At 39.3% G+C, this 24,268-nt stretch overlaps 1 protein-coding gene across 4 annotated transcripts in view; it reads right to left on the reverse strand.

Moving 5' to 3' along the window:
• LOC6601789 (frequenin-1) overlaps nt 1–24,268 on the reverse strand; it is a 35,511-nt gene that overhangs the window by 1,779 nt on the left and 9,464 nt on the right. For 3 of the 4 annotated variants that reach the window (XM_002026805.2, XM_026994034.1, XM_026994035.1), the window contains 3 exons: nt 8,307–8,523; nt 2,704–2,728; nt 2,120–2,168 (listed from right to left, as the gene is read on the reverse strand). In XM_002026805.2, the coding sequence (XP_002026841.1) occupies nt 2,120–2,168; nt 2,704–2,728; nt 8,307–8,370 (138 nt within the window). In that variant the 5' untranslated portion in view covers nt 8,371–8,523. Of the gene's footprint in view, nt 1–2,119; nt 2,169–2,703; nt 2,729–8,306; nt 8,524–14,865; nt 14,884–24,268 lie in introns of those variants that run through there. The other variant, XM_026994036.1, reaches the window with a different exon arrangement.

Here is a 24,268-nt window from a genome sequence, read left to right on the forward strand (position 1 = left end):
GGAATGGAAGAGCGAGTGCTCCTGAGAATGGACTTGTACCATGTAGGCGATGCAAACTGAAATGTATGTTCAGATGCTGACTCGTTGTGGTAATTCTGTTAGCGCACTGACAAAATACCGGACAGTGAAAGACCGGAAAATAGTAAACTTTTACACGGGTGTCGCGCAGGTGTGCGGTGAAGTGGTGACATGCTTCAGATGGTCCAATAAAGTGTCTTACAGTTTTTGGTGACGTTTGGTCAGGAGTTGTCTGGCAATGGGAGTGTGTCGCAGAAGCAAAAATTTCAGATAGGTCGCGAAATTTTGTCCCTTTCCCACTCAATCTTGTAATAAAAGGTAAAAAGGAATGAGCGAAAGCGCCTATGCTGGTTGTAAACGATGCAGCGGCTGCATGGCATATACATACGTGTGTATACGTGTATATGTATACATACACTCCAATGCTGCACAGATTATCAAAGTTAGCTAGATATTATAGTTGAGTCATAGCTTTTTCGTCCATAGCTCAATTTTTCTCAAGCGAGATAGCAAAATTGACAATCGAATGATGCTTGAAAATTCTGCGTGTAAAAACAGCAAATTTTCATATAGTTTTAGTTCGTTTTGCTTGTTTGTGTAGTTTTGCGGTTTAAGTTCGTAAATATCGGAAAAATGGGAAAATAATCGCAGGAAAGGAAATTTAACAAATGACCATATCTACCAGATCGCCGTATCTGGATCAGATTGGATAATTTTTATAACCAACAGAAACAAATCAACTTGCAGTGGCTATTCAGCGCCCGACAACACGGTCAGACACGTTTTCTGTCTCTCCCGCACGCATTGCACTCTGCCGCTCAATGTAGCCATACTGACGATGTATCGTGTATAAGTGTAGAGTTGCGGTCGAAGCAGCAACTCACAACGTTTCTCCTCGTTATATATATGAGTCGGAATTGGTTTCGGGCCCGATATACTGCCGCATGCTCTCTCTCTCTCTGTATTTTAGTATCACTTTTCACAAAAGGGACGAATTGACTTGCTCGTTAATGCGGTGAGGGGATATCTCTCCGCGAACTCTTTAAATTCTGGTCGAACCTGTCATGAGAGATGAAAAACATAGAGAGAAAGAGGAACTATGACCGCTGGTTAGGTTTAATTTTAAATTCGTGAATTATTTGAGAATATATATTTTATAAGTTTAAATTTTTCCTCTGCTGTTTTTTATTTCGCTACATCTGTCTCTCTTAATTATCACACGAAGCCACGTTGTTTAGACATGTCCCTTCAACATTGCATAGACCGAACGGCCAAAAGTGTTCGTACTGATAGACGAAGGATCCGCCTGTACCCTGGTCGATACGGAGATAACGGAAAAACTAGGTATTGATGGCACCTCAATACAAATGGATAATTTTATCGATCTCTCCAAGGGACAATATGGCGCGCAATTCACGCTTCAAAACGTGAGAACAGTAAAAGACCTGGATCTGCCGAAGCAGACGCTGAACGACTCAATCCTAAGATCTCATTCGTATGTGAATGTAATAACCATCCACATGCTGGACGCTCTTGTAAAAGAGAGTTTATCATTAGATACGGTAGGAATAATCATATCGAAAAGCACACTCAGGTCCAAAGGAGGTTAAAGAGCAAACTCAATTCAGGACAATTCTACAAGGTTTCGCAGCGAAATAAAGATTATCAGATCGGTGAAGTCCATACTAGCCGAAATATTAGAGGAAACACACGTCCAAGAACCAGTGTTGAGAGCAGCACAGGCAAGGTTAGACGTGAAGACAACGAATCCACCAATGGACCATGGCCAACCAGAAGCTCCGATAGACCATCACCAGCAAGTAAAGTTGAAGAAGTTGTCTGTTTGTCTATTTTTAAATTGCAAACCCATTCATATATCTTACTTGTAAATAAGCAGACTCAATAAAACATCGATAATATTAAATTATATTAAGTACATATATATGAGGTGGATCGAATGAAGAACTGCTCCAGTAATAGAATGATGTTTGTGGTTCGGTATGCGAGGATGATGATGGCTGTGGGACGCGCGGCAACGATGGTGATGAGGATGATAACTATGAGCTATGATGTAGGGATGGTTAAACGGTAGGATACTCACTTGTTCGGTCAGCAAACCGTTCGGACAGTCTTTCAAAAAACCTTTGTGCCTTTCGTTGGTGTCATAGATCATGATAGCGGATAGCATAGCCCACAGAGGTTACAGGGAGAGACAGCGGGAAAAAAAAGCAGAACCAGGCACCAGAAGGAGAAAAAAAAATAAATTACCGTAAGAGAGAGCGACAGAGGGAGAAAGAAAAAAATGGAAATGAACCGAAAAAATAAAATTAAATTAAATTAAAAACAAATCATTTTTGAACACAAAGCAATTGACCGAGAAATTTTAACAAACGAAAAGCGTAAAATTTCGCGCAGATAAAGTATTTAAGTCTGAAATGCTTTTCCATTTGAAATTTACATAATTTTTCGTTCGTTTTCAAATTAAGTAAATAAAATATCGTCTAATTGAAGCAAAACAAAGATACAACCAAATTTGAAAATTTAAAAATTGTAAGCCAATATTGAATTGGAAGTGCAATCAGTGAAGATTAAAAAAAAAATAATAATAAAAAAAGGCGAAATGGAATGATAGTAGGTATAGGAGAAATTTCAACTCTTAAAATTTGTTGCTTTCCTATAGCTTACCATTGACGAATTTCCTTTTCGGTGACTGTAAAATAAAGAGAAATTCAAGATTAGTTGTGTGATTTCTGAGATTCAACTGAGTTTCGCATGGGGTTGCGCCGCAAGGGTCTCCCCATGTTATTATTCTTAATATCAACTCCAGCTCTCTCAATTGGCCCTCTGCTGGGGCCAAGTGTCGTGGCTGAGCGGCTGAGTTATGGCAGCTTATTTAAGGTCTCAGCCTTGGATATTGACTGTGCTCACTTGAGAGGCTTAGTGGACACCTCTCCAGGACACATCCGCCCACCATTTCCGATTTTGCTGTTGTTAGTACCTGTGTACTGTATATGAGTAATGTATAGTCCAGCAACAAAGAAGTGCTATAATTATATTTTCCATTTTTATATTACGGTTCCGCTCTCGTTTCGCCTGCATGCGAGGCATTTAACCAGAATTATCGTCTACTTTGAAGCGCGTGCGGCACTCTCCTAGTTTAGATGTGAGACAGTTAAAAAGGCACAGTAAAAAGCACTTTGAAAGTGAAAAAGAGAAAAAGACGTTCTTAATGATCTACTCCTGGAAGTGAAACACGTTAACCCCTGCTCAGGGTGTTAGTTTACACTGAGAAAACTGGTTCTTTGACATTCGAGTCGATCGAGTCGTTTGTTAAGCTTTTCTACATGCTTAATTTCTGCATCTCCAATCAATTCTCGCAGTGTGTTTTCTGGCACGCAATTGAAAGTAGCCCGGTCCCAGCCAAAACGCAGACTGTATCTGAATAAACAGACATAACCAGTAATACCCACGAACGCCCCCCCCACACACACACACCCTATGACATCGCACCACGAAACCTTTTTAAAAGTCTGCGCACACCAACGCGTTCCAGGGCTAAGTAAGCTCAAAGGACCGTTATCCTGCCGCTCGTCAGTGGCTGTCGATGTGGGCCCGACAACGACTTTTAATGCGGCTAGATGAATAATACATACATGTGTAGTTGGGTCCTTTCCTGCCGCAGCACCCCTTCACCCGCTTCACTGCCTTTACTGTACGAGTATGAGTATATTTGTATACCACTGGCAGCTGTAAAGCAAATACATAAGTTCATAGCCAGAAAGTCCCCCCCGCCCAGGCCCAGGCTCGGGCCGGTGCTCCTCCATCTCTCGCTCCATTTCTTCATTTCGCTCCTTGCAGTGTGGCTCCAGCAGACTCAAGAAAGTAAGGCTATTCTCCGTGCCGAAGCTTTTGATATTGTTTCCGATGCATCGATCCCTATGAATTTAACATATATGTATGTATGTGATGCATAATGATATTTCATGGCCATAATAAATATTACATTCATGACGAACAAATATGCTTTCTTTTCAATCCCAAGTGTCTACTCAATCCCAAAATATCCTTTTGCAAGGGTATGATTAAATCGATCTAATTGTTCATTTCTTCAAAGCAGCATTTCTGCACTCTCTTGCCTTTCAGTTCCCGGAACCCTTTTCTCCCATCCCAGCTCTCGCCCTACACCAAAAGTCGTTTGTGGCCCGCATCGTTTATTATACCCGATACTCAAAATGAGTATTGGGGTATATTAGATTTGTGGTAAAAGTGGATGTGTGTAACGTCCAGAAGGAATCGTTTCCGACCCTATAAAGTATATATATTCTTGATCAGCATCAATAGCCGAGTCGATTGAGCCCTGTCTGTCTGTCCGTCCGTCCGTCTGTCCGTCTGTCCGTCCCCTTCAGCGCCCAATGCTCAAAGACTATAAGAGCTAGAGCAACGATGTTTTGGATCCAGACTTCTGTGATATGTCACTGCTCCAAAAATATTTCAAAACTTTGCCTAGCCCACTTCCGCCCCCACAAAGGGCGAAAATCTGTGGCATCCACAATTTCGACGATACGAGAAAACTAAAAACGCAGAATCGTAGAAGATGACTATATCTTCTAGAGTGCAAAATCTGAACCAGATCGTATAATTATTACAGCCAGAATCACGAAAACAATTTCACTTTTTCTCGCTCTGTCTCACTCTAACACACAGGTTTCATGGTCGGTTTTGCCAATTGCAAAATATGAGTTCAAGGATCTCAGAACCTATAAAAGCCAGAGCAACCAAATTTGGTATCCACACTCCTGTGATATCGGACCTTGACCGTTTCCTGTCCAAATTTCGCCACACCCCCTTCCGCCCCCGCAAAGGACGAAAATCTGAGGCAACCACAAATCTCAGAGACTATTAAGGCTAGAGTAACCAAATTTGGTACACACACTCCTTTAAGATGTCACTATAAAACGTATAGCTCAGAATTTCGCCCCACCCCCATCCGCCCCCACAAAGAACGAAAATCTGTTGCATCCACAATATTGCAGATTTGAGAAAACTAAAAACGCAGAATCATAGATAATGACCATATCTATCAGATTGCTGAATCTGGATCAGATCAGATCATTTTTATAGCCAAAAGGAACAAATCAATTTGCAGTGGCTACGCAGCGCCCGACGTCACGCTCAGACTGATTTTCTGTCTCTCTCGCACGCACTCTTTGTCGTGTCGTTAAATATTAGCGGCGTCTGCCGGAGGAGAGCCATACTGACTTAGTATCGGGTATAACCGTAGAGTTGCGGTGTCCGCAGCAACTCACAACGTTCCCCCTCGTTTCATTTTCTTTTGTGCTACCTAAGTGGGAAGTCCTAGACAGAATTAGAGGGCGGCGCCACAAAAAAGAGGCAAAAATGCTGTATTTTTTGTTTTTATTAATTGAATTTCATTTTAAACAGATTTAATATCATCTTTTACACACATGCATGCACAGCGGGGGGACACAAGAAAAAATGTGTAGCAAAGCAAAAGCCTGCCGCTTGGTGTGGCTGTGCCCAAATGCTAATTAATGAATGGGACCCTGGAAAAAGAGCCACCGCGAACTTAAAATGAGCTGCGAACTGCATGAGGGCCACGTAGACACATGGGGGAGAGCGCAGACCAGTCCACCTGTTTGACTTAACTCGAAGCACAGGTGGGTTCGCCTGTCTTTAAGGCCTGGCACTCAACTGAAACATAAACCTGGCTACAGGAGTGCGTCTCAAAATAATGTTAATTGCAACCTCAGCTTCCTCCATTAATCCCCATAGCAATGCGTTCTGTTAGTAATAGAAGAAAGAGTCATCACAGATGGTATGGGCACTATCGAATCAATATAACCATATACTTGAAGACATATGTATGTAACTCGAAGCCAAATCGGATAACTGTGTCATTTATGTACGTAGCTGTCAAAGTATCGATGAATCTTACAGTGTCTGATTAGTCTGATTGGTCTCCATTCTACCGTATTCACCCTATTCCCTCTCAGTCACTCCCCTTCATCAATACTTGGTCGTGCTGGTTCCTGGCGATGCCTCACCTTTTCTTGTTGCATTTAAATATTCGATTTCCACTATTAAATGAGAGACAAAATGCTAAGACAAGATAAGTGCAAGCTCGCATATGGCAGAGGGTCCAAAAGGGGCGTAAGGAACATAATAAGTGCAATAATAATTTCAACATTCGAGTGAATTTTGAGTGCTAGCCCCTGATAGGATGCCAATGCGTATTATACTGTATGGGAATGGGAGTAACAGTGGGGGTAGCATCCAAGCATTTAAGAATCTTTTTTCTAACCCTCTCTCACTCCCACTCAGCTTTCTGATTGCATAGTGGAATGCATGTCGCTGAGCCAAGTGAATGCGGCTCAAAATTGCAATATGACACTGCAAAAGCGTGTTAATTGCCAAGAAATGTTAATATGGTATCCCTCGGCAGGGGTCGTTCATTTTAGTTTTATAAGCGATTGGCCCACCAACCCCCACATGACACACTTGGGTTACAGCTACACCGCCCCACTTTCAACTCTACAGCTGTTTTCAAAAGCGTAAAACAAAAATGAAAATCATGCATGCTGCCTGCCAAAGTGGTTCACAGGTAAGGACAAGTGAACGGGAATTAGGGTAGGAATGGAGGGACCATGCTAAAACTAATAAAATGTTGCACACACTTCAACGTCTGATGGCCGTTATGGCCGGTACTCAAACAGTATAAGGGTATCTTAGATCGAATGATTATTATACCCAGAATAAGGAATTAATATTTTCCCGTGGCTGCGCACTGCGTCGTGCGCGTGCCTAGCGCACGCTCTATCCTCATCCTCGTCAGTGTGCGCCTCCTGACCGAGTGAGTGATATATAACGGCTAGATGATACTTCGTTAATAAGCTACAGAGACTTTGAAAACATTGATGATGATGCTGGCTGAAGAATTTCATAGACTAAATTTATTGATGATGATGATGCTGGCTGAAGAATTTCATAGACTAAATTTAACAATAATATATTCATTGCATAGAGTACGGGACCAACTTGACATCCTAGACATCGGTTCAAGCCAAAGCAACTTACGTGGCTTAGCCATGACATCCGGGGTAAAATATTGCTTGAATTAAAGCGTATGACAAGTGGAAGCGCTATAAGACCCAACATCACTATACAGAGTGCAAAATAATTTTTAGCAGACTTAATAACCCAATAATATTTGGAACGAGTGAAACGTTGTGAGTCGCAACGTTGAGCTACAACCGTGACTCTACGGTTATACCTGACACTCAGTCAGTCTGGCTCTTCTCCGCCAGAGGGCGTACACATTGTACGATGAAGAGTGTGTGAGAGAGACTGTAATAACTATCCGATCTGATCCACATCCGGCAATCTGGTAGAATTGGTAATTCTCTATGATTCTATGATTTTTTGGTTTCTTGCATCTTCAAAATTGTGGATGCCACAGATTTTCGTCCTTTGTGGGGGCGTTGCGAAATTATTGAAAAAAAACTTGATTCAGTTTAATATCACAGAAGTCTGGATGCAAAACTTTTGTTACTCTAGCTCTTGTAGTCTCTGAGAACAAGACGTCAGACAAGACGGACACAAGCTTAAATATATACTGACTAAGTGCCGGGTATGACGTTCCCGCTTATTATACATACAGATTACAGTGGCATCAAGAATGGTTAACAAATAGAAACCAACCAGGGTTTCCGTTGTACAAGAACGTGAATTAAACGTATATTATATTCTCCTTGTAAAACATCAGGTATGACAGATTATTCGCATATAAAATGTAAGCAAGCTAGGTCTGGGTCTGGGAATTCCCTTTTTCAGTAATGGGAAAAGCCTCTCTGCCCCCACAAACGGCTGCTTAGTGCCCCCAAAGAGTACGCCACTCCCCAAGGTCATCTCACCAATTGTTGAGATAATAAATGGTCAGCGATGACGAGAAGGACAATCCTTTACTCTTTGGGAATTCCTGAGGACTGCGAAAGCTTTTCTCTGATATGCGAGAGTTCAGAGGAGTTGGCACTTAGGGAGGGACTAAGACTCAGGCAACTTACAGTTACAGGTGCGAGCGAGAACGAAAGAGTAAGAGCTGCTCGGAAGGTTATATTTCGCTTAGGTTAAAAGCTGCCAAAAAGGCTCTCAAGTGCGGCCGAATATATAAGACTATGTCCTGGAACCGGCTCGCAGCTCATGGACAGAGTTCAAGGCTGGGAACGCACCCAGAAATGATTTACTGAATGTAAGGGAATAATGATACTCACAGTATGTGTCCGTTGTCAAGCGATCGATGGTGTCCTGCTTCAATTTCGAGTTTTTCTTGCCCATCTTACAGTTTCCTCCAGCTGGTTATCTTCTCTTGGCCTGCTGCCCTCTGGGTATGCTCCTATGTCAGCCTTGGTGTCAAGCTCGCGGTGGCGGTAGTAGCGTTGGCAGGTGATGGGAAACACGTGTCTTATCCTGATTTGACCTCAGCTCGATCTGCAAATACAAGTGGCACCAGATTAAAAATCTCCATCATTCCCATCATCGCCATCGTCAGTAGCCCAAACGAGGCACTGCTGTACATTTTCAAGGCAAGACGTCATTTATCATGCTGCAGCTACACAGCCACACAGAGACTGTGTGCTGCACCAGCAGCATCACCACTTGCCACGGTCAGAGTTACCCTCGCCCTGTGGTCCTCAAGCCTCATACCCTTGATAAATAGCCAAAGGTACTTTGATATTTAAGCACGTCGACGCGTCCACTTGTCGTCCACATGCCTTCGCGACGGCGGGTTTTGTATGGACCCTTCCATAGTTGCACAACCATCCATGCAGCCACCCGTGCAACCACCCATCCCACATCACCGAAATCAAGGCAAAGAAGAACTACAACGACAACAAAATAGCACTAGCAGCCCAGGTACTAGGCACAATGGACTAAAGAACCATACAGAGCTCCCATCCTGAGCGGAGGGAGTCTATCCATCAACTCAACCACATCTCAGATCGGGTGGAAAGAAGCGAGTCGTGAAGAATCCTTGAAAGAATTTGGCATTAGTCTTGAGCGGGGACGTCGTATTTTTTCTACCTTTTATGGTGGCCCGACGACAGAGAGGACGACAATGGCAGCGATACTCTCTAGAATTTCCCTCTATATATGTACATGCGTAATTAAAATTTTAATAATTTCCCAGGCAATTTTTTTTCTTTTTTACTTCCCGTCTCCAGCACCTGCTTCCGTGAAGGAGGGGAAGAAAACTTTTTTAATTTCTTGTTGCCACCTGACAAGCAAATTGCGTGAGACTTTAATTGACTGTGGATTGCCGATGAAGGGCGAAGACAGAGATTCACATAACGAAGGCCTACAGCTACTTCTCTCAATTCCCCCACGTGGGTGGCAGCAATCATAATTTATTGCCACATAAAAGGTCCCAGACATACTTAGACCCCAAGACTTCGGTTTGCCGTTTTACGAATTGCAGACTAATTTGGTGGCCCTGTCGGCAGCAAAGAAAAGTCACAGAGACCGGAACTTTTGACGAAACTCCCAGCTCTCAGTTTTAGTTCAACTATAGCTCCATAGCTCTACATAGACACGACTATAAACAGAGGCAAGAACACGAAGCTGTCACAAAGCTGCAGTCTATAAGAAATGGTTATTTTCTACGATTCTGCGTTTTTTGTTTTCTCGTATATTTAAAATTGTGGATGCCACAGATTTTCGCCCTTTGTGGAGGCGGAAGGAGGCGGGACGATGTTTTGAAATACACTTGTAACAGTGACATATTACAGAAGTCTGGATACAAAATGTCGTTGCTCTAGAAACGGACAGACATGGATCAATCGACTCGTCTATTGATGCTGATCAAGAATATATACTTTATGGGGTCGAAAACGCTTCCTTGTGGACGTTACACACATTCATTTTCACCACAAATCTAATATACCCAAATATTCATTTCCTTTTCCATTTTCTATTTTCTATTCCAAAACAGGAAAAACCGTCAGAGGTGCTGAAAACTTTAGAAAAACTGTTTTAGAAGATATGCCTATAAAAATATAAGGCTGTGGCACTAGCCTCTATTGCGTATTAGACTAATTAAGTGGAGCGAAAATTGCTTCCGCATCGCCAGAAAATAAATCTGGAATAAATTTGGTCGGCATTTACTGAACGAAAGCCCTAGAATCAGCTCCGGACCGGACCGGACGAAGCAATCGCATCAAAAAAGGTCAAAAGTTGCTGGGAAGCATCATGCACACCGAGGAATGGAAGACGGGGATGGGCTTGGAGGATAGCAGGCCAGGTTGTCGGTGATGCAACTGCTAACTAGCAGGGTCCCCAGACTCACCATCGCCCTGACCTGTCCTGTCCTTTCACCACGTCCACATTCTTGCCCCATCCATGTCCCAGCATCCCTGCAGTTGTTTGTACTAACTGCTTAAGGTGTCTGTCTGTGTCCATTTCCGTGTCCAAGTCAATGTCCATGTCCATGTCTGTATCTGTCAGGATCGGAAATTGAAAGAAAAGAAAATTGAGCATACTTTAAGACGCCGCAGTCCTCAGTCTTGTTCTCAGTGTAGGTCATGGCTGGTATGGTATCGCTGTCCGGGGGCATTTTGCGATTTCCGATTCATATAGACATATTTCTAATAGTGAATTATATATTATGTATTCGGAAGGGTAGGCAGGAGAAAAGCAATGGTATATTTTTCTCCCACGAGTTCCAATGCTATTTTTGTTTGAAGAAGCAGGGGAAGCCAGAGAAACTTTGGAACTGAGAGCGGCTACAGAACTTAACTTAACGTTACTTTCGTAACACCCTCCCCTTTATCGAACTTTATCGTTTTAATTGCTTACTAAAAGAGAGAGCGAAAATTGGGCGAGACAAACTCGATCAAACTTGGCCTAAGTAAATTAGTTAAAATATTGAATAGGCGGCCAGCCATAAAGGGCAACTTGTATGAATATGAGAATGGGAGCTGACAAAAAAATAAAAAAACCTAGGAACACTGCAATTAGGCATTTCCACAGAATACGTTGCGAAATGGATTAACTCTGCACGAACGTACAGCAAAGACCTTAGCATCTGAGTAACTATTTCAAAACATAAAAAAAACGAGGGGGAACGTTGTGAGTTGCTGCGGACACCGCATTTCTACAGTTATACCCGATACTAAGTCAGTATGGCTCTCCTCCGGCAGACGGCGCTAATATTAAACGACACGACAAAGAGTGCGTGCGAGAGAGACAGAAAATCAGTCTGAGCGTGACGTCGGGCGCTGCGTAGCCACTGCAAATTGATTTGTTCCTTCTGGCTATAAAAATGTTCTGATCTGATCCACATTCAGCAATCTGATAGATATGATCATTATCTATGATTCTGCGTTTTTAGTTTTCTTGTATCTTTAAAATTGTGGATGCAACAGTTTTTCGTCCTTTGTGGGGGCGAAAGGGGGTGAGGCGAAATTTTGAGATATACGTTTTATAGTGAGATCTAACAGAAGTGCGGATACCAAATTTGGTTACTCTAGCGTTAATAGTCTCTGAGATTTGTGGATGTCCCAGATTTTCGTCCTTTGCGGGGGCGGAAGGGGGTGTGGCAAAATTTTGAGACAAAACGGTCAAGGTCCGATATCACAGGACTGTGGATACCATATTTGGTTGCTCTGGCTCTTATAGGTTCTGAGATCCTTGAACTCATATTTTGCAATTGGCAAAACCGACCATGAAACCTGTGTGTTAGAGAGAGACAGAGCGAGAAAGAATGAAATTGTTTTCTTGATTCTGACTATAATAATTATACGATCTGGTTAAGATTTTACACTCTAGAACATATAGTTATCCTCTACGATTATAGGTTTTCAGTTTTCTCGTATCTCTGAATTCGCCCTTTGTGGGGGCGGAAGTGGTCGGGGCAAAGTTTTGAAATATACTTGTAGCAGTGACATATCACAGAAGTCCGGATATAACACGTCGTTGCTCTAGCTCTTATAGTCTTTGAGCACTAGGCGCTGATAGGGACGGACGGACGGACGGACGGACAGACGGACGGACGGACGGACAGACGGACGGACGGACAGACGGACAGACGGACAGACAGACAGGGCTCAATTGACTCGGCTATTGATCAGCTATTGATGCTGATCAAGAATATATATACTTTATGGGGTCGGAAACGATTCCTTCTGGTCGTTACGCACATCCACTTTTACCACAAATCTAATATACCCCAATACTCATTTTGAGTATCGGGTATAATAAATAGTCTATGACCTCGTGAGAATTAGAATTTCAAGGAAGCTTCAAGTATGGAGCTTGAGTAACGCTCAATTGTCTAAGTCCTGGGCCATAGGAACGGGGCATAAAAACAATTTTCCTGGCCAAAAAAAAATTTTAAAAATTGCGTCACTCCTAAAAACAACATTTTAAAGCGATAAAAAATGTACAAAACTTTATTGCAATTTTCACCATGCGTTCTCATGCGGTGTTTTACCATGAATTTGTGTAACTGCTAATCGTTTAACAAGTACGGGTATAAATTTGTGACAAAAACAAGTTTTTAAAAAGGTCTAAATCAGTCAGAACTCATTCCATCCAAAAGATTTATTGAACTTTCCAGATTATTCAAATCTTGTTCAAATTTTAAATTTTGGGCGCCTCACCAGTCTTTGGTAAAAAGTTTTCCACGACTTTGTTTGAAAGAGGGGGAATAAAGTGGAAATACTCAAAGAGTATTACGTCCAGAAGGAAGCGTTTCCGACCCCATACAGTATATATATTCTTGATCAGCACCCATAGCCGAGCCGATTGAGCCCTGTCTGTCTGTCCGTCTGTCCGTCCCCTTCAGCGCCTAGTGCTCAAAGACAATAAGAGCTAGAGCAACGATGTTTTTGATCCGAAATTCTGTGATATGTCACTGCTACAAAAATATTTCAAAACTTTGCCCTGCCCACTTCCGCCCCCACAAAGGACGAAAATCTGTGGCATCCACAATTTTAAAGATACGAAAAAACTAAAAACGCAGAATCGTAGAAGATGACTATATGTTCTAGAGTGTAAAATCTGAACCAGATCGTATAATTATTATAGCCAGAATCAAGAAAACAATTTCATTCTTTCTCCCTCTGTCTCTCTCTAACACACAAGTTTCATGGTCGGTTTTGCCAATTGCAAAATATGAGTTCAAGGATCTCAGAACCTATAAGAGCCAGAGCAACCAAATTTGGTATCCACACTCCTGTGATATCGGACCTTGACCGTTTTGTCTCAAAATTTTGCCACACCCCCTTCCGCCCCCGCAAAAGAAGAAAATCTGAGGCATCCACAAACCTCAGAGACTATTAAGGCTAGAGTAACCAAATTTGGTATCCGCACTTCTGTTAGATCTCACTATAAAACGTATATCTCAAAATTTCGCCCCACCCCCTTCCGCCCCCACGAAGGACAAAAATCTGTTGCATCCACAATACTGCAGATTCGGGAAAACTAGAAGCGCAGAATCATAGAGAATGACCATATCTATCCGGTTGCGGAATCTGGATCAGATCGGAAAATTTGTATAGCCAAAAGGAACAAATCAATTCGCAGTGGCTACGCAGCGACCGACGTCACGCTCAGATTGATTTGCTGTCTCTCTCGCACGCACTCTTTGTCGTGTCGTTTAATATTAGCGGCGTCTGCCGGAGGAGAGCCATACTGACTAAGTATCGGGTATAAATGTAGAGTTGCGGTCTCCGCAGCAACTCACAACGTTCCCCCTCGTTTTATTTGTATTATTTATGCTCGCCTAATGTGATTGATTATGTGTGTGAGATTGAATTGTGATTGACTAAAAGTTTTGATTGCTACTCCTAGTCTCTAATAAGTAATTTACACTACGGTTCAGTATTAAGTTTTGATGAAAACTGACTTTTTTTTTCATAGGAAACTCTTTAGGGTCCAATGGTGGAAAAAGTTGAGTTATTGTTGGTTGCCTTTCAGTTGCGTTTGTACGAATTTTCGAATACATATTTCAACCCTGGTCTGCCTATCTTGTGACTTATCACCACTACCAACAACAAAAAACAGCCATTATTGACAGTGAAAATTTTGCCATGATTAACCATGTACATGTGGATCCCCAGTCACAGTGCACAAAATAGCGCCGAGTCAATGGTATCGTTGTGCTTCTTGAAAAGATTGCGTCGAGTATTAAAAAAAGAAAAAAACAAGGGGAGACCATTGTGACATTAGAGGGCGCACACTGCTCGATGATAGTGTAAGTGAGAACGAGAGACACAGAGAATGGCTAAGCACGTGGAAGGCGTTTCGTAGCCACTGTAAATCAGATCTGATCTGATATGGTAGATATGGTCATTCTCTATAGTTCTACGTTTTTAGTTTTCTCGTATTTTTGAAATTGTGGATACCACTGATTTTCATCCTTTGTGAGTGCGGAGGGGGGCGTAGCGAAAATTTGAAATACCCTTTTTTGGTTGGTCTAGCTCTTATAGTCTCTGAGAACTAGGTGTCAAACAAGGCGGACGGACAGACAGCAATGGCTATATCGACTCGGCTATTTTAGTTGATCAATTTTGGAGTCGGAAACGCTTCCGTCTGGTCGTTACACGCATCCATTTTCCCCACAAATCGAATACACCCGTATACTCTTCAAGTACCAGGTACAAGAACGGGCACTGATACAGCAAATGCCAGACGAATCAGCCGATTGTAACCGTCAAATGCTTTAGATGCTGATAAATAAATAATGATCATTTAAATAATTAAACTTGTTCTGAACTTTTTCTTTATACAGAACAGCAATTCATAAAATGTAGGAGCCGATATAGCACTTACATTGGAATTAACAACACAAAGTTCATGCAAAGGTTGCACAGGTCCTGTTCCTTTTGTGGTCTGCTTCACGTTTCCATTTGTCACCACAAAATGAGATGCATATTTCTTACAAGTGTCCAAACGCTACAAGTTTTTCGTCCATTTTAATCTCAATTTGCGTAATTTTGGTTGATTTATATAATTTTCCCCTTTTCTACTATCTTTGTCTCACTCCGACTAATACATATTTTGGGTAAGCTATGCAAATTAAAGAAAAAAAAGCAAGTAGTGCTAGAAATTAGTACTCAAAGTTACCTTTTTATTGGTAGAGGGAAAGGAAAATAACCGTAATAACGCACTCGAGTGAGAGGAGAAAATTCACACGTGAGCGAGATTTACATAATCTCTTTTATTTTTATTTAATTATTTTCATTCAATTTCGTAAGGCACGCGAACAGCAGAGCAGGCCAACTGCAACAAGGAAATAAAGAGCGAATAGGGTAACAAAATGTGCAGATGTGATGGAGGAGGGATTAACCGAAGCAGCGGAGAAGCAGAGGAAGCAAAGTAGTAGCGTGAGTGGGAGAAAATGAATCTCCAAGATCGACCGGCGCGTCAAAGCGTAAAAGCAAAAAAAAGAAGCAGTTGGAATTAATTAATGCAGTGCATAATGGTCGTATGGCACTACACGTAACTACCTCTCTTATCTGAAAGACCGCGATAGCATGAGTGATGAGAGATATTTCCCAACACGCACAGCTTTGTCAACTTAAATCAAGGCCAAGTACAACAATCAATAATTTCTCCAGCTGCACTAAACCAGATCGAATAAAAATCCAAACTAAACTCTTGCTCTTGGAGTGGAGGGGTTAATGGTAGTGTCGTAGGACTATAAGAAAAAGAAGCCAAAGTAAAGCAAAAGTAGAAGAAAGAAGCAATAAAATAGCAAAGAACAAGTAGTTGTAGTAACATGAGCTATGTCATGAAGCAGAAGAAGAAGTGTGTCGATACGGAAGCTGACCATGGGAATCAGGAGCAGCAAAAAGTGGAAACAAAAAAGGCGACTAGGATGAGGAATAATCAGGAAAAGCAAGAAAACAAGAATTAAGTCAAAAAATGAAAAATCTGTGGAAGGAAGAGAAAAGGAAGAGGAAGTGGGGAATCCAGAAAAATTCGGCTGGCCAAACAAACAAAAAACACGCAGCCAAGAACAAAAATAGCCAAAGACAGCAACAACTAACTTCCCGAGAGGGAAATAGGATGCCTACGTGTTTTACTATCGTTCACTATCTACAATTTGAGTTTAAAATCTTCCGTCTCAGTAGAGCCTAGAATTAAAAACTTCCAGGAGTCTGCACAGAAAATCCGGTTACTGCAGCTTGTTTAGTCACTGAGTATTAGGCGACAATCGGGACGGACGGAGAGACATTACATTTTCAAAAAAATTTGTCGGATCTGGTTAGAGCCAGAATGAAGAAAACAGTTTCCCACGGCTGACACTTCTCTCTTGCTTCCTCTCTTTCTCTCTGCCCCCAGGATGTAGAGAGAAAAGAGAGACAGAGGTACATATGTAGCAGACAGTGTGGCATGGAAACAGCTATAGTATTTTTCATTAGCTGGAAAGAGAATATACGGAGTGCAGGAATATATTGTATCAGTTACACACATAGATCATAAGATTAAATATACTTATATATGAATCTGTATATATTAAATCTTAAAACTGGTTCTTACAGTGCGACGGCTCAGGTACCGTGACTCCCCGACTTTTCGTTTCCTGTGGTTTGAACATATGCAAATTAAACAACTGCGGTAGCGGATTGTGTTTTTAAAAAGTTTTTATTTTACTTCGAACTTCACTGATATAGATTTAAGTAGAGGGTCACAAAGGAATTCCGGGCCAAGGGATTGCGCGATCTTAATATTTAGCTAGACTTTGCGGTGTCGCTGCTGGATCAAGACTGATTTGAACTTTCTGATCTTTGCATCGTTGATCCCTTTCGGGAATCGTTTTTCTATAAACATTTCAATTGATTTCGCCATCCCGAGTATTAGATTTCGTCATCCAAAGAGAGAACTGTAAAAGGCCTAAAGTGCAGGATCTGCAGAAAGCCGGGAGTGAGATTGTTTATGAGAAGCCGGGTGTGGGCAAACATTGGTTTTCCATTTAGGCGAGTGTCAAAGAATGGGATTGCGGCGGGGGCGCTTGAGATTGTACATCTTAGAAATCAATTAGGCGGAGGCCCAAGATTGAAATTGTTTTCGTTTTGGAAAACCAAAGATTGTTTACAACTCGTATAAGAGCTCAATGGAATTGGGTACGTTAACTCCCCCCATTCTTAAATGTTTCGTCCCGATACATTTTGAAGTTCTGATAGAGCTCTAATTTCTTCTGACAGTATTTGAATGTTGCTTTCCACTATTTCTTCTGACGGTATTCTTATTGATTTAATAAGTACAAATTTGGTTAATTTATAGCAGAAGTAAAATAACATTAACAATATCAAAATGATTAAAAATAATGTTGTTAATGGTAAGGCCGTATTACCTAATGTTATAAGGGGATTTAAAATATTAACATTATCAAAAGAAAATTGCTTATCATTTGATTGTATATAATCAACTAATTCAAAATCGCTATATCTATGATGCGATATATATTTTAGAATTTTACCCTTATCATTTATGTGGCTTATATTATTTATTACAATTGTGTTGTTGAATATAAGGAGATACGATCCTAACAAAGTAGTATTGTCTACGATATTTTTGCCTGAAACTAATATGGCACCATCCTGAATGATGTCTATTTCTTTGTTTTTTTTCCCTTTTTTTAGTGCAGTTGGCTTTAAAGCCATTAAGTAAATTGGTGAAACAGGTACTCTTTAAATTTATTTGTGCGTAATTGTTAAAAGTTTCACTTTTAAAATTATTCATTAAATAGTATTTCTCCTTACATTCACAAACTTTTTCACTTATAACTAACATTCCATCATTTTGTGAGATGGCTCTTGCATGGTAAAACTTGCAAATATCTTTAATTTGAGGATATTTTATGTAAATGATTATTAAATCTGCATTTCGAATTATTTTAACCGTTGCAATGTCCAACAGATCAGACAGTTCAACATTATGTTTTTCATGCTTATAAATGTCCTCTATTTCGTTTTTATTTAAAATTTTTGTATTGAAAATGTTTACTTTTAAGAGGGTTATGGTATCAACTAAATTTAGTAGGTCAAAAGTTATTAATTTTAAACGATGCTTTCTCAGTATCGTTTCTTCATTGAAGATGACATTCTTTAATGAATTTGATAGCAATTCAATTTCTTTGAAAAATTTGGAATTTATTACAAATTGTTTATTATTATTTTCAGTTAATTCATTTACTTTATTTTGTATTTTCAAAAAGTCGTCATGATCAGGGCTGCCTGCTATCCATTTCCAAATGGTACCTAATTCATTTATTCCCCTTTCTTTCCGTTTTGGAACTAATTCTGAAATCATTAATTTTAATAGACTTAAGTCCATTGATATTTCCCACTCATCGTCTGAATTAATTGATTTGTTGACATATTTGGATTCTTTATCAATTATCTCTCTATAAAAACTCAAATTAGTAATATGGAAAAGTTCAGCGTATGTTTCATAAGTGTAAACGTCTCTGTCGTCTTTGAGCAATAGATAGTCACTATGCGTATAGTCAATTACTTCCGCAGTCGTCAATATAACAAAAGTCAGTATTAGTATATTCGCATACATTTTCTGGAAAAAATATTTAATATTTGATGTTATCTTTATGTATAATTCTGTTTCTATTGTTGATTATAATTTTATTCGGTCGATTTTCCTTAACTACCTGCTTTTTGTATCGGGATTGAAGTTTATTTCTTTCCCCGAATTTCTTTTCATAGACTACTTCTCCTATTTTATAATCTTTTTCTCTTCTATCTTTGTTATGTATCTTAAGCATTTTGGTCTGAGCTTCCTTAAGTAATATTGGATTATGTTTGTGTTCTATTTTGTTATACAATATGTCATATGGCATTTGATTGGTCGTTGAATGTATCGTCAGGTTATATTTCAGTGCCGCCCTTATTATTATTTCTGAATAATCTGTTAGATTTAGTTCATCCTTGATGCACCGCGCTATTTCTGTTAGTGTGGAATGTACCCTTTCTACCTGACCATTTGAGGTGCTGTGTCTGGGATCAGCATAATAAATAGTTAAGTTACTTCTTTGTATGAATGATCTAAATTGTGCTGAAGTAAAGCTTGGTTCGTTGTCAGTCATTAATGATGTTGCTAACGGAAAGTGTTGTAAAATTTCCATTACCTTATTTTCAATGTTTAATTTACTTTGAATTTCCTTGACCACCAAGTATTTGGAATAAGAATCTATACAAGTTATGAATGTTAGGTTTTGGGCATAGTATATGTCTAAGTGTAATTGATCTCCTTCTTTTGCTGGAATGGGAGCTTCCCCAATTGGAATTTTTACAGGGTGTCTCCGATATTTGTTTTTGTTACAGATCTCACAATTTTTTATATATTCTTTTAATTTTTTGTGCAGGTTTGGCCAATAATACAGCTTAGTTATTTGTTTGTAATTTTCGTCTAGTCCTCTATGGGCTCTGCAATGTGTTTCTTCTATAATTATAGCTTTATCTTCTGAATTTACTACATCTTGGAGGAACTTTCTTGTGAAGAGAAATTTATTTATGAAGTTTTCCTTTAGCTTATTTTGGATAAGGTATAAATCTTCTAAAGTGCAGTGTATTCCTGTGGTTAAGTGAGGCTGAATAAATTCTTTTAAAATGATTAGCAGATTGTCAACCGTATCAAATTCAATAATATGTCGGGTATTTTCATAAACTCTTACTAACTCATGAACTGTGAATCTCCCTTGCGCTAATAGTAGCTGCTGTTTAAATTGGTTTAGAGGCTTGCTAGTCTCTTGAATGACGTTTTCGAAACTACTCTCTGCTGAATGCTGAGTATTTATGTCTGATTCTGATTCTGTCTGGTCGACATCACTATCTGTCATATGATTTATTTTAATCCGAGATAACGCGTCCGCTACTACGTTAGTTGAGCCTGGCTTATAAATGATTTTTGGTGTGAAACTTTCTATGAAGTAATACCAACGTTTCATTTCAACATTTGGATTTTTTTGCGACATTGCAAAGGACAAAGGTTGGTGATCTGTATGTATTTCAATTCCACTCACTCCGTATAAATAATTTCGCAAATTTTTTAATGCCCATACAATAGCTAATAATTCTTTTTTATTAGTAGCATATAATTGCTCGGTTTTACTTAAAGTTTTAGAAATAAATGTTATGGGATTCCCATCTTGCGACAAAACTGCACCTATTGCTATGTCCGATGCATCTGTGGTTAATGTGAATTTTTTATTGTAATCTGGTTGTACTAATTCAATATGTGCTATTAAACTGTCCTTTAAATTATTAAATGCTCCAATTGCTGGTTCATCCAGCTGTATTAATGCTTTCTTGGATGCCCTTCGTGAAACTTTCCCATTTACTCCGCTCAGATATTTTGTTAAAGGTTTGGCAATTGTGGCATAATTTCGGACAAATTTTCTGTAATACCCTGTTAGTCCTAAGAAGCTACGTAGCTCTCTGATATTTTTAGGAATTGGATAGTTTTGTATTGTGGAGATTTTGTCTGGATCTGTTTTAATGATATTTTGGGAAACAATGTATCCCAGAAATTTGGTTTCCAATTGAAAGAATTTAGACTTTTCAAGTGAAATTTTCATGTTAGCGTTTTGCAATATCTGAATTATATGAATTAGATCTTTATAATGTTGTTCTATAGTTTTTGAAAATATTATTATATCGTCCATATAAACGTGACAAGTTTTCCCAACTTGTTCTCTAAGTATATCGTCCATTGCCCTTTGGAAAATTCTGGGAGCGTTCGTCAATCCCATAGGCATTCTTAGAAATTCATATTTGCCGTTATTTATGGAAAAAGATGTTTTTTCAATATCTGATTCCCTCATTAAAATCTGATAGAAACCTGACTCTAAGTCAATGGCCGAGAAATATTTCGCTTTACCTAAATTGGCAAGGATTACTGAAGGATCTTGCATAGGGTATCTATCCGGTATAGTGTTTTCATTAAGTTTCTTAAAGTCTATTACTAATCTATGCTTAGGAGTTCCGTCCTCATTTACTCCCTTCTTTGGTACTACTATTACCGGTGAATTATATGGGCTTTTACTAGGTCTGATTATACCTTCATCTAACATTTTACTTATTTCGTTATTAACGAAATCGTTAACCGAATAAGCGTATGGATACTGCTTGCCATATACCGGTCTATCGTGTTCAGTGTTAATCTCTCCTTTTATATCCGTTCTGAACGGTAACTGTAAATTTATATTGGCATGGTCTTCTTCGATGATAGATACCATTTTCTCTCTGAGATTTTCTAAATTGTCCTCTTTGTAGGTTATTGTGTTATACAATTTCATTTTTTTCAATTCAGAATTTGCATAATTTTGAATGTCGGATATTTCTACGACGGCGCGTTCAGGATTTTTGCATCCCAAACTTTTAAATTGTTTATTGTCGGATAATTCAACGACGGCGTGTTCAGGATTCTTTAATCCCAAACTATTCGAACTTTTAGTGTCGGATAATTCAACGACGGCGTGCTCAGGATATTTTAATCCCAAACTATTAAAACTTTGGATGTCGGATAATTCAACGACGGCGGGCTCAGGATATTTGAATCCCAAACTATTGACGGATAATTCTTCGTCGGCGTGCTCAGGATTTTTTGATCCCAAGCTATATAAACTTCCTTCTACCTTTACTGAATCGCTTTTCATTTCTTTTTCTTCTTCAAAATATTTTTTTATTATATATTCCTTCAACGGAAGGATGGTTTTTCCTTCTATAAAGGTTAATTTGTTTAAAGAAAGGACCTCGTCATATATTAGTTTCTCCTCATTGTCTTTATAACTTAAAGTCCCCTTTCCTGTATCAATAACCGCTCCGATTTTCTTTAATAGGTTAAATCCTATTAGTAAATCTGCCTCCATTCCATCTATTTCATAAAACACTTGCTTTGTGTTGAAAATTGTTATATTATGGAAATATTTAATTATTGAAAACCCATTCACTGTAGCAACTTTCTTATAGATTGGTAATTCATTTTTATTGTCGTAAATTCCTTTTTTTATATAACAGGAAGTTGCTCCCGTATCTATCAAAACTTTTAATTCTCTGTTTATTTTTTTGTCTACTCTTTTTAGGTAGGGCAGACCTACTTCGGGGGCTGATCTAAAAAATGATCCTCCTCAATGTTATTTATCCTCATTGCTTTATTAGCCGGTTGTTCCGACATTTCGTTTAGTTTTCGTTTCTGCGCTGGATTGTCGTTAGACTGATTATTCGGGACTACGTTTGCCCTAAAATGCTGGGCTTGGCTATAATTGTTATTATTTCTCCTAAAATAACCGTTAGTATTCTCCCGATAATTTCTATTGTTATTATTTCCCCTGAATTGATTGCTGTTCTGTCGGTTCCGGATTTGTATAGATTCGTCTACCTCCATTGGTTCTGGGGCCTGATTTTGTTGTCTATTACCCAAGAAATAGGGTTGTCCCCAAGACATGTTATTCCTCTGCAAATCCCTTTTTTGGTCGAATGGTGAACTGTTAGTCCTAGGTTGTCGTTGGTTGAATCTTAAGGTATTAAAATTATTATTCCCTGAATTTCTGGGACCGCTGAATTGGTAGGCAAATTGGGCCCGAATGTTATTAGATTGCAATTCCTGTACCTTTGCTAAGGCATTCGGTAAATCTGGGGGATTCAATGAAAATAGGATTTCAGCAATGCCGCCGTTTAGGCCAGTGACAAAAATGCGTAAGGCATTGTCTCTAATTTTTTTATTTGATTCCTTGGTGATCTCACTGTCCTTTCCGTGAGTCATTATTGTCTTATTTATTAACAAGGTCATTTTCTTGTTAACCTCGTTATAGAAATCTATAATTGAAAGGTTCCCTTGTCGGAGAACGCTTAATTCCTGTTCTATTATGTAAATAGGTCTCTTGTCACTGTAAACAAAGTCAAGCCGTGAAAGTATGGCATCAAAATTTAGAACTGTCCCGTGGTTGGTCAGTGCGTCATGTGCTGGTCCTGTTATTTTGTTTCTCAAAATTGTTAATGCAATATAATATTGCTTACTTCCTTTCTTATATAACTTCACTGCAGTTTCTGCAGCTTCCCTCCATCCTACATATTGGTTTAATCCACCATTAAAAATTGGTAGGGATTCTATTACCTTCAATGTGGTGTCGTCTCTTATTGTCTCGTCTATTGTTTCTGCCTGATAATCCGATACCTGATCGGATTTAGTTTCTATTTGCTGTTTTAAATTTACAATTTGCTCTTGTACTTGTGAAATTTGAAGTGCTATCAATTGTTTGACCAGATCTGCTGTGAGATCGGTCCTTGCTTGAGAGTTAATCATTTTTAGTTTTTCAAAATCTAAAGTTAGCTGATCCACTTTTAATTTTTCTTATATGTTAGTTTTTATAATCTTATATATCCTAATTGAACTTATATATTTATTAATACAACTCTTGCTCACGAAATATCCGGTAGGGGTCGTCCTTCTTAGTTTGGCAGATCTTCGAACGGGTCTTCCTTCTTAAATTTCTTTGCTCAGCTGGGTCTTCTGGGGGTCTTCCTTCTTTGGCTTCGCTGATCGTTTCACTTTCTTTGTATTTTGGTTTTGTCGGTTTTGTTGGTTTTGTTTTTTTAAAAACTTTGGGTTTCTTTGGTTTTTTTTGTATTTACGAATTGCCTTGATTAGCTTTTTGTTTTATTTGTATTTTGCGTTGTATTTGTATTTGTATTTGTATTTGTATTTGTATTTGTATTTGTATTTGTTTTTGCACACCCTAAGCTCCGGTTTGTTTCCTTTTTATCTCACTTTTTTTTATCTATATCACACAGTCACTCCGCGTTTTTAATTTTGAAGGATTTATTCCATTAATTAATTGTCCTTCGGGTTTCGGCACGACGCAACACTTTTATCATTCGGTGCTTTTTAGACAACGTCGCCCCACGTTGGGCGCCAATTAAACAACTGCGGTAGCGGATTGTGTTTTTAAAAAGTTTTTATTTTACTTCGAACTTCACTGATATAGATTTAAGTAGAGGGTCACAAAGGAATTCCGGGCCAAGGGATTGCGCGATCTTAATATTTAGCTAGACTTTGCGGTGTCGCTGCTGGATCAAGACTGATTTGAACTTTCTGATCTTTGCATCGTTGATCCCTTTCGGGAATCGTTTTTCTATAAACATTTCAATTGATTTCGCCATCCCGAGTATTAGATTTCGTCATCCAAAGAGAGAACTGTAAAAGGCCTAAAGTGCAG

This window comes from Drosophila persimilis, unplaced genomic scaffold, assembly GCF_003286085.1.
Source record: "Drosophila persimilis strain 14011-0111.01,24,50 unplaced genomic scaffold, DperRS2 tig00001145-arrow-arrow-pilon, whole genome shotgun sequence".
In the NCBI taxonomy this organism is placed as follows: Eukaryota; Metazoa; Arthropoda; class Insecta; order Diptera; family Drosophilidae; genus Drosophila; species Drosophila persimilis.